Here is a 16347-nt window from a genome sequence, read left to right as displayed (position 1 = left end):
TTATTTATTATAACCAACATTATTTTTCATAAATTTTATTTTAATTTTAAAAGAACAATCTATAGACGAATAAACTTACTGATCCCCTCTGGATTGTAAAATAAACCTCTTAACTTAATAAACTCCTTAACTCAATTATTAAATTTATAATTCTTTAAAAATATATATAATAAATTTCTCTTTAATAAACAAAATTCTTCATCTTTTATATGAATATTTTATTGTTTGTGCAATCTTACTTTCATCGAGTATAATATAACAAGAAATAACCGTTTTTATCCTTTACATGGTAGGGAATTTTATTTTTTTAATTTGTATAAACTTATTTTCATAGAGTACAATGCAAGTATAGAAACTTTAAATGAAATGCAAGTGTAGGAAATTCAAATGGGGACTACACATCTACAATAAGAACTAGAGTTCTAGGGTGCACCTCCTTATAACATGAGTAGAAAACTATTTAATTATCTAGCAATTTGGGAAGGGTAAGGTTAGTTACAAGGCCAACTAACAAGTAAATAACTAACGAATCCCTTAATTAATAGATGATTATTAAAAATTGAGAATTAATTACAAGTTATTATTTATTTAAGATGATTTTTAAATGATATTAAATTAATTTTAATAATTTTTTAATATTATAGTTATATTTAATTTTAATTCTAATGTTTATTTTTATTTAATATTATATTTTTAATTTTGTGAATTTGTGTGTTTATTTTAGAATAAGGTTTCAATTTTAATTTAATTATTGTTAATTATTAGATGGATGGTAGAGATTTAACATCCACTAAACATTCTAGAATATTCTCAGTAGTAGTCATACATTAAAGGTTGACATTTGTCTCAAAAATAATTATGCCTTTTCTACTTTTCTTGTTAAATTGATTAATTAAAAAACATGTCATGAGAACATGAGTTATGGTTTTTTGGGCATGTGGTATTGGTAAGCCATGATATTTACCTATGGTATCATAACACATCCTATTTATAGATAAAGAGTCTCCATGGTAAAGTGGAGGTGAACTCTATGGTTAAAATTTTTGTTGCAATGTATACATGTAATATGTTTAACTCATGTAAAAATAATTATTGTAACCCTCTACAACAAAGATGTTGTCCAATAAAGTTAAATCTAAAAACTAGTACAACCATATAAAGATATTAATGTGGTTGATATAACCAAAGGCTTCATAAATATAACCAAATAAACTATTGCAACAACTTGATTAACCATGTATAAAAATGTTATGGGGCAACTTTAGCTTAAGAAAAAAAAGGAATTATAAATTAATGTTATAAATAATAATTAAGAACTTATCATGAAGGGACTTATTAGAATTGGAATAATCCCACCTAAGAAATTGGTGGGTGGGGAGCCGTGTGGCACGAATCTAATTTTTTAAATTTATTAAAAGTAATGGACCATTTTGCTAGATAAAATGTGCTTATATATAAATGGATGTTATAAATAATAATGAAGAACTTATCATGGATGAACTTATTAGAATGAGAATAATCTCAAATCCCTAGGAGATTTATTAAAAGTCAATGCAACCTAACAAACTCTTTAATACACTATACAATCGTTGATAAGCATTAAGACTAAGCATATGTTGAGCATATTCCCTTGAGAATCAATCTAGACCCCCAAGTAAAAAATAAAAAGTCAACAAATCCTCATCTACCTTAAGTTGAAATAAGAAGCCTTGTGAAATAATAGTAAAATCTTATATTAACAATTTAAAAAGTAATATTAAAAAAGTAAATTTCAATGTTGCCAATTTCCATCTTAATTTCACATCAACTTTATAAAGAGAGATAGAGAGATAAAGTAATTGAAAGTTAAAAATTTCTAATTTTATCTATACTTGTTTTTTACTTTTAATATTAGATAGTTGACATGTGGCATTTAAAATAATGTTGATATTCAAAAATAAAATAATTGAAAGTAAAAGAAATTCTATTTTTTAGTATGAGAAAGATATATAATTCCTTCTTTACTCAATATGAAGTTGACAAGTTGTATCTAAATTTAATATTGATAAGGGGCAATTCTTTTGATCTTAAGTTGACATGTAATAATAATAATAATAATAATAATAATAACAACTTTAGTGTCACATATAAATAAAATATTTCAGAGCTCATATTAATAAACTTGTATCCAAAATTAATATTGATATGAACAATTCTTTTTATCTTAAGTTGACACGTGACATTTAATAATAATAATAACTTTAGTGCTAGGTATAAATAAAATATTAGCCTATATTAATAAACTTAATTGCAATGCCAGGCACATTCTATAGCCTAGTATGAGGGAGAAATGTGATTTTGTCCGTGCTCAACATGGAGTTGACAAGTGTCCCTTTTAAAATAAAAATAAAATATTCTCTAAATAGAAAATCAACATTTATTACAATTAAAAACAAAAAAGAATATGAATAGTTAGTTTTAATTAAAAACATTATAAAACATCAATCCCAACATCATTATGGTCACTCTTTGTTATTGATATTACAATCCAATGTCTTAAAAATATTTCACTCACTCTTAACCATAAATAAAATATTTTGATGTCCACATGATGAAATATAATTTCATATCAACTTTAGAAAGAGATAAAGTAATTATAAGTTAAAAAAGGTGAATGCTATGTTTAAACCTTATACTTTTAAAAAATATTTCAATGCAAGATTTAAATAAACTATTTGAATCTCTATGTTAACTAATTTATGTGGATATCAACTTGATATATATCTATATATAAAAAAATGTTAAAAAATATATTTTAATCTTGTATATAGTATTATATTCAAAGTTCAAAGAGAAAAAATAATTGAAAGTTAAAGAATAAAATAAAAAATATTAAGTATTTTCTAATAAAAATAATAAAATCTAGATGTGTAATTCATTTAATTCTTAATATAAAATTAATATATGACATTTAAAAATATTTATTATAATAATTTTTTTTAATGTCAATCATTAATAAAAATTAAGTAATATTAACATATACTTAAAAATATATTAATAACCAAAAAACCATTTTAATGTGGACAATGCAGTTTATATATATATGGTTAAAATGTTGGAAGTAGTCTTGCTATTTTGCATTTTGGCCTTTTTTTAGGAATAATTTTTTGGTCAATTTTCCCCGAAATCCAACAAAGATTTTTTGGACTTAGAGAGAGAGAGAGAGATGCTTTCTAATTCAGGGTATGGGGGGAATTGTGATTCCTTCAATGCTTGATATTAAGTTGACTTGTAAAAGAAAATGAAAAAGAAATGAAAATTGGTTAGTATTAAATTGACATTGAAAAAGAAATGATTTTTTTTTTTTCTTCTATTGGTTAAAACCTTTTGTTAATGAGGGGTGGCAGGAGGGGGAGGGATTCTTTTGATAGGCTGGAAGATGAACAACCCCACAAAAATGTATGAGCTCTTTCTTGGCCTCCAATTGGCTAAAGATCGTAATGTCTCCAAGACAGTGATCATAGGTGATTTCCTAGTTACTATTCAACACCTCCAAAAGGGTTCTCTACCTAAAAACAACCATCACAACCTCCTTCTAAGTAGAATTATTAGTCTTATGGATTCCTTTTCTCAATAGACCTATTACCACATCTTAATAAGTCAAAACAAGGAGGTAGATGCACAGGCTAATCAAGCTTGTTTCCTTGAAGCAGGACAAATTGTTATCAACGACTTGTTTGGATGGAACGTTATACCGTGAATTTCTATGTCCATGAAATCCTCCTTTCTCACATTTTGAAGGAGATTGAATATGTGCACCAAGGGAAGTATTTTATGAGGGCATCTACGGAATCCCTCGTCAAGTCCCATATCCCCTCATATATTAGTAGACTATCGTATTTAAATTGGCTTCATGGGCTTGTCACCATGGATGTGTTGGATGGTGGTGTGTGTGTAGGTCATGTGCACATTCATTTCTTGCAGGTGGCATCATTCGCGACTAGACATATCTCCTTTTACTCTTTCGTACTCATACTGGGCTCTTTGATGGTCATAGGGTGGGGAGATTTTTTACATTTTATGGTTGATTCAATCATTGAGGCGTGGGAATTTACATACCATAAGATTTTAATCACAGAAGGAGTTCAAATGACGATGAAGTAGATTACTAGCTTCTAGTATCTATTTGCAAGGAGAGGTTGTTTCCCTGGTGGTTGGTGGATCCACAATGTTCATGCAATTTTCAGTCGAGAAGTGAATTTTATCAGTTGTTTGCTCATCCTACTCTATGTCGCGAATGGTTTCTACTCTTTAAATTTGAGAATCATGTATGATTTAGACTTAGACTTCCTCACTCACTTGGTAAGTCGCCGAGAATGTTTCTATTATGGACTGTTAGTGGCATTTTAGAAAGCTCATATGGGTTCTTCAAGTAGTTTCAATGGTTTATACAGTTGAATTAGGGACTCCTCTGCCACCATGTGGGATTTCAACCTCTCTTTCTCTGGTCAGAGTCATCTTAACTTTGTCGAAGTTGATGCGCAAGAAGATTCAAGTAATATTGGGCTTGCGAGATTCCAAGAGGTTCCCTTTCTCCAGATCAAATTTTCATTCCCTCTCAGCATATTGTTCAATCCTGCTCTAGTCGCATTATTGGGTTGCTATTCGCTTCTTGTCTTTCCTGTAGCGATCCCTATACCCTGGGTGTTCTAGCTCTTCCTATGCATTGGTCGTTTCTATAAGAATAGATCCCTTCATCCATTATTCCCTGTTGTGGGCTCTCTTCCTATCTGTTAGTCCTTGAGGACCATTATCCTTTCCCCCTTGCAGCTTTGTGCCTATGAATTTTAGTCCTTTCTCTCGCTTCTTGAACCTCATGGAGAACTATGGCTTTATTCCAGTTGCCATTAGAGGAACCAATGCTTGCAATTCTTGTCCTCAACCCCCTGTCGATGGCAACTTCATCAACAATCGAAAATTATCCTTATTTTGCTTGAAGAAATGCAACATCTCAAAGCTAAATTGAACCAACAAGAAGATGAGATTGAGGTCATTTGTCGACAACTTGCTGAATTGTAATCCTAGAGAAATGAAGACGATCAATGGAACACAACAAGCAACAATTTCGGTTGTCCATCATATACACTGTCAATTGACCCTCCTTGATTTATGATTGCCTTTTGTAAAGTTGTTTTTCTATTAGGACAATTTTGTTGAGCTTATAGTTGCAGAATGGTTAATAAGATGTATGTAACTAGTAGTTTCTTAGATGAAATTTTTGGGTCTCCTTCGCTGTTCTCTCTTGAAGAACCTAAATCTTGGCACAAAATGTAATCTTTTCCCAAATATTTTGTTAATGTGTTGTAGAAGATGAAATATGTGTATTCCTTCCATGCTTACCATGGAGTTGATACATGACATGCACACACACATATATAGTGTGGGCTCACACACCCACATAGATATAGGGCTCACACAAATATAGGGTTCAGATGAACACACCCACAAATAGATATATAGATAATCAACATAGATCCATGTTAATCCTATATCTATCAAGTGTCGAGAAGGATCAAGTCTCTGGAAGTGCAAAACTTTTTTCAAATTATGCACTCTAAAAGAGATTTATACCTCCAAAGATTTAATTTCTCTCAACCTTTAATAAATCGTAGATTAACATAACTATATACTAATAAATAATAATAATAATACTAATTTAAAATAAAATTAGAATTTAATTAATTTTTTAGATTTTTTAAATCTGGAAAAAATAGGATATATTAAAAATTAAAAATTTTAATCTCTATCAATATTTATCATCATTTAATTTATATCAATATCTTAATTTTATCACTTAATTATAATCAATTATCTTTATTTTCTCGAAACAGGTGGATGTTCAATACACTGACAACACTAAACATCATAACATGTTGACGAAAATTTCGTATTACAGGGTGCTGGCTGAAACTTAGTTAATTTCATGGTACAGGGATAATGTGTGCTGAAACTTTGTTAATTTCATGGTACAGGGATTCTGCGTGCTGAAACTTTGTAAACGACTTTGTTTTTACTTACCGAGTTTTGACATCGAAAGTCATATAACACGGTGAATAGCGTTACTCTTACATACACACTGTGCACAGAAATGACAACGGAATTAACTATTCGCAAGCAGTGCAAAGGACATCGCTAAACCATAAAAAATTTCAAGAAAACAATGGAAGAATTATTGAGCAAATCATTACAATCGACCTGAAGCCCGGGTCGTGATCAAAGTACATTAGCCCGGCTAATCATCAAAGTACGTTAGCGTCAAGCCTAATTCCTCGAATTCCCGTCAAAGAGTTAGAATTCAGAGTGTAGCGAGCTGATATTTATCCATTGCAAGGGGAACTAGACGAAACCAAAATAAGCTGAAGGCAGTGAAGGCGTAATTATGGAGAGAATCGGGTCATTGATCAGTTCTGTTTTCGGTAACGAGGAAGCTCAGAATCCTGCTGCTAAGGTCAAAGCAATTTACATATATCCTATCAAGGCTTGCCGAGGCATTTCTGTGCCTCAGGCCTGCGTTTGCCCCACTGGTAATCTTCCCAGCTTTATCTTTTCATCGTTCATGATAATTTTTGAAATATTCACCTGAATTGTCAAATATGTAATGCATACAGATAGCTGCCAATACTTCATGGCTGAAACCTTGCTTTAGCTGCGAATACCTTATAGTTTAGACAAAAACCCTGCATGAATTGAATGGCTCGGTGGAGATAAAGAGTCATTTTATCTAATGCTGGTCAAATTTAGACATTTCTTGAAAGCTCTTTCTCTGTCTCAAGAATGAAACGAATTAAAGAAAAATATTATTTCATCCAGATGTAAGTAGTAAGGCCCAGAGATTACTAATTTTGATATTATTATTTTACGGTGTCAAATTGTCTATTCAGAATTTACAGGTACAAGAAGCATTTGACCAAACCCAGACTTGAAACGTACCTGCTCGACTGATTTACATTATTTTTTTGATACTATTTTATTTTATTTTTGCTTTTTGCCAGAAACCACCCTGGGTTGTCTAACTATTAGATGTTTTTGGAGTAGTTAGTGGGCCAATTTTTTGTGGGTAAAATGTTTTTGGAGTGGTTAGTGGGCCAAATTTTGTGGGTAGATCTTCATGTATGTTGTTTAAAATGGTTTTTGATTACATATTCTAAGTCATATGTTGTTTAAACTGGTATTTGACTACTTATTCTAATCCCCCCTGGTATATTGGCACACTTAGATTATGGAGGCAAATCTTATGAGCACTTTTAACCAGAAAAGGTGCCGGAAAACTCTCCTAAACGTCTAACAGATAGAAAGGCCGCAGTTTTTGGCTGGCACAACATTGAAACTTATTGGACAAGTGGCTTTGGGGATTCTCGAATAGTGTCCATACATAAATGCATTGAGAATCGAGCTTGCAGTATGGCTCGACCACAGTCCAACCAACAAAAAGGAATGGCAAACCTCAAGGAGAAGATGGAGGCTGAGGATCAAACCTGGTCTAATTGTGGTTAATTCCATCAATCACAATTAATTCCCATCAATCTACTGCTAGACCATACCCTTACCAATAAATAAAAATTGCAGGCTGTAAGAAGAACACGGGGTGGGCTCAGGTCCGTGATATGTGCATGCAGGTCATGCCCTGCCTACGACCACTACCTCAAAGAACCAGAATGGCTTGTGATAATGGAACCTAGTTTCGGGTTAAGCCATGGTCCCAACCCCATTTGGCAAATATTAAACATTATAAAGTAGAGCATTTTAAGAAGAAAACTAAGGCTACCACTAGCGCTAGAACGGAGGAGAATGAATGCCTCAGTAACTAACTGCTCCAACTACCATGATAAACTCCGAAATTCATAGTGTCCCGCTACCGGGGGTTCAAAGAGCTCAACGCTGTTATGTCAGCGGTCTATTCGAGCCCTCTCATACACATGTCGTCCACCCCTACTGTTAAAGTTAATATTTGCAGCTGTAATAGTGTTCGAAATAATTGGTCCACAGCAATATTCATCGAAGAGTTCTAATTTTTCAAGATATGCTGGTATGTGGTGCACGTTGGAGGATATTTATGTATCATTCAATAATTTTAGTAAATTTGTTCACCACTAGGAGCCGAAGCGAAGCCATTGCAAGGGCTATGTGAGTGTGCTCCAGCACCATAATGACCAAAAAACAAAGAGCGCTTTTGATGTGCATGTGGATGAGCTATGAGAGTTCAATATTAAAATTGCTGATCGACAAAAATGGCCAAGTGCGTCTGCAAAATGTGAAATATGCTAACCAAAAACATCCAGCTTGCAGTTGGTCCCTGTCCCTTTTTTGACTGTCCACTGTCTTCCTCAGAGCTCTCTGTAGAGATGAAAACTATCGTGCCGACTTTCACATCTTAACCTTCTTGACCTTCTCCACTGTTGATGGGGGATAAGTATGAGCTGTCACATGAGTTTGGGACTGGTGGGATGGTAAGCTCCCTGTTCTCTTCTAGCCTTTCAAGGTGGACTTATATTCACTTAATTTTTGCCTCAAGATCTCCATATCTTTGCAATGTTCTTCTGGTGCTTTTCTAGTTTGTCAACTCTTGCTGCCAGACTCATGGGCTCTTCCATTTTTTCTGCAAAATATTTTGTTCCCATATCACTATTTACCAATCATCTGTGTGCTTCTTATTACTTTATTTACAGGTCTGCCACCCTTCGCTCCAGCCTTTCTACGTCTTACGCCATCATATATTCAAAGGTTCTGGAGCCCCTCGGTGCCATTGTTTGCTGGTGCAATGACCCCAGCCTAATCCTATTTGCTCTTCTTTTTTGACTGCTCTGCTATGATCTTTAGCTTTTTCCTTATCTGCACTAGCCATTCCTTGAGTTGCCTAGTTTGAAGGAGAAGTCCACATGTTGAGGCCATCGTTGACCACTAAATTCAGTTGTCCCTGCACAAAATCAAATTTCTGTTAGCAAGAAAGTCTATACTTGTATTAAGTTATTAAGGGGCCCTATAATATGCCACATGATAGGAGGATTTACAAATTAAAGTGATCTTTGCTCTGATATGCAGTAGAAATACATTTTGATGGGATGGCCTCGTTCTTCGTAATATCTATCGTCATTTTTAAATCTTCAGTGCAGATAATGCTTTTTACTCATACGCTAATGGAGTGTTGATTCTTCACAAAATTATATGTGCACGCACTTGGAGATAATGTGTGAAAATTTCTAAACAGAAATTCTATTACTGCAGCCACTGATTTATTTCACCTATTTATTATTCCCAATAAGTTATTTATGAAATCCCTTTAGTAAATATTAAAATAAATTCTACTGCAGATATCACACCATTGTACAGAAACAAATATATGCACAAGAATCAATCACATCAACACAGTTATTTTTGGACAATTGTCCCCGGAAAAACCCAATGCAGGGAAACCGGTGCAGCAGAGGAGGGTTTTATTAATCTTTAACAACAATCGCGTTTACAGAAAAATTTACATAGAAACTGGGAGAAAACAACTGAGGCTATTCTCCGAGACTTTCTAACACCTTGGAGAGCTTCCTTTCTCTACTGCATTAGCCTTGCGTCATTCTACGTGGCTCTACGCAGTTGTGGTCCTCTCTGTGTCATCCCTGTGTCTCTCTGATCTGCGTCTCCCTCTGCACTGTCTCTCAGAGTCCCTGCGTCACTTCTTCTGAGCTCTCTAATTTCTGCTCATCCCCCCTCTTCCTCCACCTTGCTACTCTCCCTCTGAAATCGATTTCCTTCTCTCCGAGAATCAATTTTCTTTGAGATACTGAGTATTTGTATCTCCAAATGACCCTCAAGTCTTCTCTTATACTTTTCTTGTTGATGAATCAATGACCGAGATTAAGTCCCTAATCAACGGCTAAGATTAAAACATAATTGATCCTCATCTCTTAGAACCTTCTCATCCTTATCTTTATTAATACCCATTAATATTTTTATTTTCCTTAGTTTAGATTTAGGAACCCATTAAAAATATTAATTATTTTAATAACTCCTCATTCGGATGGAATTTATCAAAACAATTTTTGGGCCTTGGAGATCTCATGTGCGTTAGCCTCTCCTCCAAATTTCAAGGCTAGAGCACATTCGATGCTACCACAAATAAACACTCCCTCTTAGCGAGGAATGTGCTCTAGTAATGTTCCATCACTGAAACATCACACTGATCTTTCGCACCGGTATCTGTGCTAATGCTTGGCCTGCTACCCAGCATCCACTGCACCGCTGCTTCCTACACTACTGCCCTTGACACTGCCACTGTCACTGCTACATCTATACTGTAGCTCCCTCTCAATCTGCTGCATCATGCTGCCCATAGCACTGCCACTACTAACTGCTGCATTGCAACTTCTGATGCTTATCCATTATTGAAATGGATTTTTTACCATCCCCATCTTCTCCCTGAAATGAACAAACTTTGTTCTTCCTAGAGCTTTGGTGAGGATGTCTGCCACCTGTTCTCCTGTAGGAGTGTAGCTCAACTGTATTGCTCTTCGTTGGACACAGTCTTTGACAAAGTGACACCTGATATCAATGTGCTTTGACTGATCATGAAATATTGAATTCTCAGAGAGCTTGATGCAACTTTGATTATCACACATGATCCTGGTTGCTTCCGTCCTTCTACTGAATAGGTTCACAACCAATTTTCTAAGTCATATGGCTTCGCATGAAGTTGTGCAGTGGCCATATATTCTGCTTCTACTGAACTCAGAGCTAACGATTTTTGTTTCCTACTACACCAGCAAGTCATCCCCAACACAATGCTGAAACAGTGCCCAGTGGTACTTTTCCAATCTACTGAACTTCCAGCCCAATCTATGTCAGTGAACCCACTTAGCGTGATGTCATTGCCTTTGGTGTACAATAGTCCATGCTCGACTGCTCCTTGTATATACCCGAGAACATGTTTGGCTGCTGCCCAATGCGCCCTCTTAGGTTCCACCATGAACTGATTGAGGGTGTTGACAACATAACAAATGTCTTGCCTAGTATTGACTAGATACATCTGGGATCCTATGAGCTGCCTGTACAAGGTGGGATCAACATCTTTGTCTTCCGATGCATCAATTTCTTCCAGTTGGTGATCCTTGGAGTAGCCATAGACTTACAGTCCTGCATCCTGAATCTCTTCAGGATTTCTGTAGCATATCTCCCTTGTCCAAGGAAGATCTCACCCTTCTGTTGCCAAACTTCCAACCCCAGGAAATAATGCATCTGTCCCAAATCCTTCATGTCGAATTCTGTGGCTAGATTTTTCTTGCAATCCTCGATGATCTTGTCAGGAAGAGATCATCCACATATAATACTAGAACTAGAGGCTCATTATCTACAACCAGATAGTAGAGATTGAGATCTGCATCACTCTTGATTAACCCCATCTTCTACAAGTAGCCATCAATTCGACCATACCATGCTCTAGGTGCCTGTTTAAGCCCATACAAGGTTTTCTTTAATTTGTATACATGAGATTTCTTTTCATGTGTCTCAAAGCTTTTTGGCTGTTCAATGTATACTTCTTCTTCTATTACCCCGTTCAAGAATGTCGTCTTGACATCCATTTGATGAATCTCCCACCCCATCTGAGCTGCAAGAGATATCACGGTTCTAATAGATGTATACTTGGCTACTGGGGCGAAGGTCTCTTCCTAGTCTATTCCTTCCTTCTAAGCATACCCCTTAGCCACAAACCTGGTTTTGTATTTCTCCACACTGCCGTCTGCAGTATATTTGATCTTGTAGATCGATCTCGACCCTACCACTGATCTGTCCTGAGGCCTAGGCACCAATTCCTAGACATCATTCACCATTATAGAGCTGTGTTCCTCCACCATCGCATCCACCCATACTTGATGCTGAACGACCTCCTAAACACTGGAGGGTTCCCCAACTTGAGCTACTAAAGCCTGGTATTTTTCTGGCTCAGTGTTGCAAGAAACATCCCCCCCCCTCGAATCAAAACCCCGATCTGCGATGTGTATGGATGCGTGGGGGAAGTGTCGTACGAACGCGTTTCGGGCTGATAAACATGCTTCTTGGAATTTTCGGAAGCGTGTGACCGAAACGCGCTTCGTACGATGTTTCGGCTGTACGAAGCGTGCCGCTTCAGAGTACGAAGCGTACGGATCGCGAGCGATTCCGTACAGCTTCCGCCGTTTCCACCGCGCGCATAAAAAAATCGTTGTTTTTAATTTTTATTTTTGTTATTTTTTAAAGGTTGGGGTGGGTCCACCTTGGGTTAGGGTGAGGAATGAAGGGATTTAACCCCCCATTCATCTCTCATTTTCTCACATTGAGTTTATGAGAGCTTGGAGAAGAGAAGAGAGCTTGGAGGAGTGAAGGAGGAGGAGCTAGGAGAAGGAGTAGGAGCTTGGAGGACTTCCATCTACAAGAGCTAAAGAGGTAAGTGCAAACCCCAAACTCCCTTATTTTTTTTTGTATTTTTCTCCTCCCTTTCCTACTCTTTCCCATTTTTTCTACTTGCTCATTTAATTGCAGGTTGTCCACCACCTATATCCATATTCCAAGATGGTGTTCTTTTGGCTTCTATGTATCATTCCACTTTGGTTTTAATGATGGCAAGGGGGTGTAGGAATAGAAGGGAAGAAGCACAAGAGGATAATGGTCCCAATATGAGTGACCCAATGTATGATGAGGAGGAAGGGTCTGTAGAGGAAGGGGATGAAGTTGAACCTGAAGGGGACATTGAAACACTAGAGGGGAAAGCTGCATTAACACCCTTGTGGAACTATGTGACCAAACTTGAAGGGGGAAAGGGTGGTGGAAGCTACAAATTTTTGTGCCTTCATGGTTTTCATGGAGGAAAACCATTTAGTGGTTCATATATCCGTGTGAGGAGGCATCTTTGTGGGGTGATGGATAGTGATGAAAAAAGGGTGCTGTGGGGATACAAATTTGCCCAAACATTTCAGCTGAACAAAGAAGAAAATACATCCAAATAGAGGAGGTTGCACAACAAAAAAGCAAGAAACAAAAAACACGTTCTGAATCAAGTGCAACCTCTAGATTTGGTAGCTCATCTCCTCATGGTACTTCTGGAAGCTTTGGAGGTAAAAGAACAATAGGGGTTTTCCTTAATGTTGCTGGGAGGGATGATGTGGATGGAAAGATAGTCCGATTTCTTTGTGCTTGCGGTGTACCATTCAATGTTCTTCGCTCTCCCTATTGGCATGAAATGGTAAGGCCATCAATGAAGCCCCAAAAGGATACAAGCCCCCCAACTATGAGAAAGCTAGAATAGTGTTATTAGAAAGAGAAAAAGCAAAGGTTCAAAGAGCTTTGACACATTTTACAAATGAGTGGGTAGATTATGGGGTATTCATTGTATCAGATGGGTGGACAAATATTAGAAACCAACATTTGATAAATGTTCTTGGTGTTTTTTCTAGTGGTGCAGTGTTTATTATATGTCATGATTCCTCCTCCATCAGTGCATCTTCCCAAAACATTGCAGATCTCTTATTGCAATCAATCAAAGATGTTGGTCCGAATAATGTGGTTCAAGCGATCACAGATAATGCAGCAAACTGTAAGGCAACAGGAAAAATTATTGGGTGTACTCATCCACACATCTTTTGGTCTGGGTGCCTGGTTCACACATTGAACCTTTTGATGCATGATATTGTGAAGCATAAAGAATGTGGGTGGATTAATGAGCTTTACAGGAGAGGGAAGCAACTCATTAAATTCATCACAAGGCATACAAGGGTAAACTACTTCTATGGCACTTACTCCAAGTTGCAGTTGCTTAAACTTGCAAAGACAAGATTTGCCAGTTATTACCTCACCTTTAGGTGGCTAGTGAAGGTGAGACAAGTTTTAACTAATATGGTGTGTGCTGAAACATGGGATGAAATTAACACTGATAGAGATGGTGCTAATGCAGCCAAGGACACTATTCTTGACATGTACTTTTGGTCACAGGTTAAATATGTTTTGCAATTCACCAAACCAATTTATTACATGATCAAGTTTGGAGATTCAGATCGACCAATAATTGGGGAGGTGTATGAGCAAATGGATATCATGTTGGGGCAGATTAAAGACATTGTTGAGCCTAGAGATATCACCTTGTACAATTATATTTGTGCAGAGGTGGAAAACCGATGGGAAATGCTAAATGTTCCATTGCATGCTTTAGCATATGTTTTGACACCTAAATGCTATCATCCATCATGGCTTTCAACACTAGCACCTGGGGGGGAAGCAGGAGAAAACCACACCAAGATCAAGAGGTCCACAAAAAATATATGATTTCATTGAGTAAATTAGTCCTTGATGAGGAGGAGGCTGCGATGGTACGGAGACAGTTGAGAAACTATATGCTTAATATTGGTCCATTTAGGAGCATGCATGCAATTAGAGATCGAGAGACTTTTTCTTCTCTTGAGTGGTGGAACATGCATGGAGGGGCTACTCCACTTCTACAAACTTTGGCATTGCGGGGGCTATCATAGGTGGTAAACACTTCTTCTGCAAAGAGGTGTTGGAGCTCTTATTCTTTCATCGAGTGTTAAAAGGAACAGGTTGAGTTTAGACTGGGCAAAGAGCTTGGTTTATGTTCATTACAACTTACGATTGTTGTCCCATCACTGTGATGATGCAAAGAGTAATAAAGACCTTACGATTTGGGACAGGAATGCAAAGGAGCCCAATTTGGAGGATGGGTGTTGCGATTGGAGCAATTAGAGGATGCTCTTATCCAAGTATGTCCATTGTGGTATGAATTTTGCTTATAAAGCATTTCTCTAATTCATGTTTTTAATTTTTTTGTTAACTAGTGGTTTTTGAGCGATTCCAGAATGATGATGATCGAGTTGAGATGCCACCCCCATTTGGTCCCTTGGTTCCTAGGTTCCATGGTTCAACACCAACAGTAGGGGGTTCGTCTTCATCAGTTTCAATGCCACAACTTCCACAGGCACCATCTTCTTCATTGCCACCATGTGGAGGCCTGCCACCACGTTCTCTTCGTGGTGGAAGGAGGAGAGATTAGTAGATATATTCACAATTTACTACTTTTGTCATAGATTAATCATTAGACTTGTAGGCTTGTGAATTTGAACCTTTTTGTCTTGGCGGTGACCAAGTGACCTATTTTGTAAACATTATTATTTGAATTTTGGACATGACAAATGTTGACAGTTGCTCACTTGCTAGATAAATCATAATATGCTCTATGTTTTATGTTTTATAATATGCTTAAATGTTTTATGTTTTATAATATGCTTAAAAATTTGATGTATGTTTGTAATTGCTAGAATATAGATGGTTGATGTTTGAATAATTAATCATTGATGTACATACTAGTAACTACAATGGAATCATGGATGCCATATCTATCTTGATTTATGCAAAAATATGCATGTTTTCATGTCTTCTACAACTAATTTGGTATTTGGGATGTTTGTTTTGAATATAAATGCAATATATATATATATATATATATATATAGCAGACGCTTCACTTCCTAGATTTTTGGAAAATGATGCTTCCATGTCCCCGCTTCCAAAAAACATCCCCGTTTCGTCCCCGCTTTGTGCAACATTGGTCTAGTTGTCTTCGCTCCCTTTTACTATTCCTAGGTGCACCAATGAATTCTTCTACATCCCTCAAATTCTGTCGGAGTTCCCGACTCATTCTTCCTCTAGTAGTAGGTGCATCTGTCAGCTCTTCCTCTTCCTGTGATTCCCCCTGTTCAGAAGGAGAATTTCTGGTACCATCTTCCGTTGGTTGAAGTGGTTTGACCAACGACTCATCTTTTGACTGCTCCTCTCAAGGCATTTTTTGAGATTTTCTGAAAGCTCTATCCTCCATGAACTTTATATCTCGCCGAACTAATCCCTTCCCGCTCCTTGGAAGATAGATTCTATATGCCTTAGCATTCTCGCTATATCCCACAAGATATTCTTTCTTTGCAGTTTGATCTAACTTCTTCCTCTTTTCCTCGGGTACACGGTAATATGCTAAACTCTCAAATATCCTAAAATGACTAACTTCAGGTGTCTTCCCGGTGAAGACCTTTTCTGGAGTAATCTTGCCCAATGCCCTATGAGGAGTTCTATTTTGGACATAGACTGCTGTGCTGCATGCTTTTGCCCACAGGAATTTTGGCATATCCTGATCATACAACATAGCCCTAGCTGCTTCCACAATAGTCCTGTTCTTCCTTTCTGCTGCTCCATTCTGCACTGAATTGTAGGGAGTTGTCCACTCTCTTCTGATGCCCTCCCTAGCGCAAAAATCGGTGAAGTCCTTGTCAACATACTCTCCACCATTGTA

At 36.6% G+C, this 16347-nt stretch overlaps 1 protein-coding gene across 1 annotated transcript in view; it reads left to right on the top strand.

Annotated features, from left to right (window-relative positions):
* Positions 1 to 5954: 5954 nt before the first annotated feature.
* Positions 5955 to 16347, top strand: part of LOC149237635 (uncharacterized) — a 262020-nt gene continuing 251627 nt past the window's right edge. The window contains exon 1 of the mRNA XM_089372729.1: positions 5955 to 6563. Within this exon, the coding sequence (XP_089228855.1) occupies positions 6419 to 6563 (145 nt within the window). The 5' untranslated portion in view covers positions 5955 to 6418. The remainder of the gene's footprint in view (positions 6564 to 16347) is intronic.

The sequence above is a fragment of the Pinus tabuliformis genome, chromosome 8 (genome assembly GCF_031772625.1).
Source record: "Pinus tabuliformis cultivar Carrire ecotype Pingquan chromosome 8, CPIR1, whole genome shotgun sequence".
Taxonomy (NCBI): Eukaryota; Viridiplantae; Streptophyta; class Pinopsida; order Pinales; family Pinaceae; genus Pinus; species Pinus tabuliformis.
This window is presented reverse-complemented; position numbering and strand designations above follow the sequence as displayed.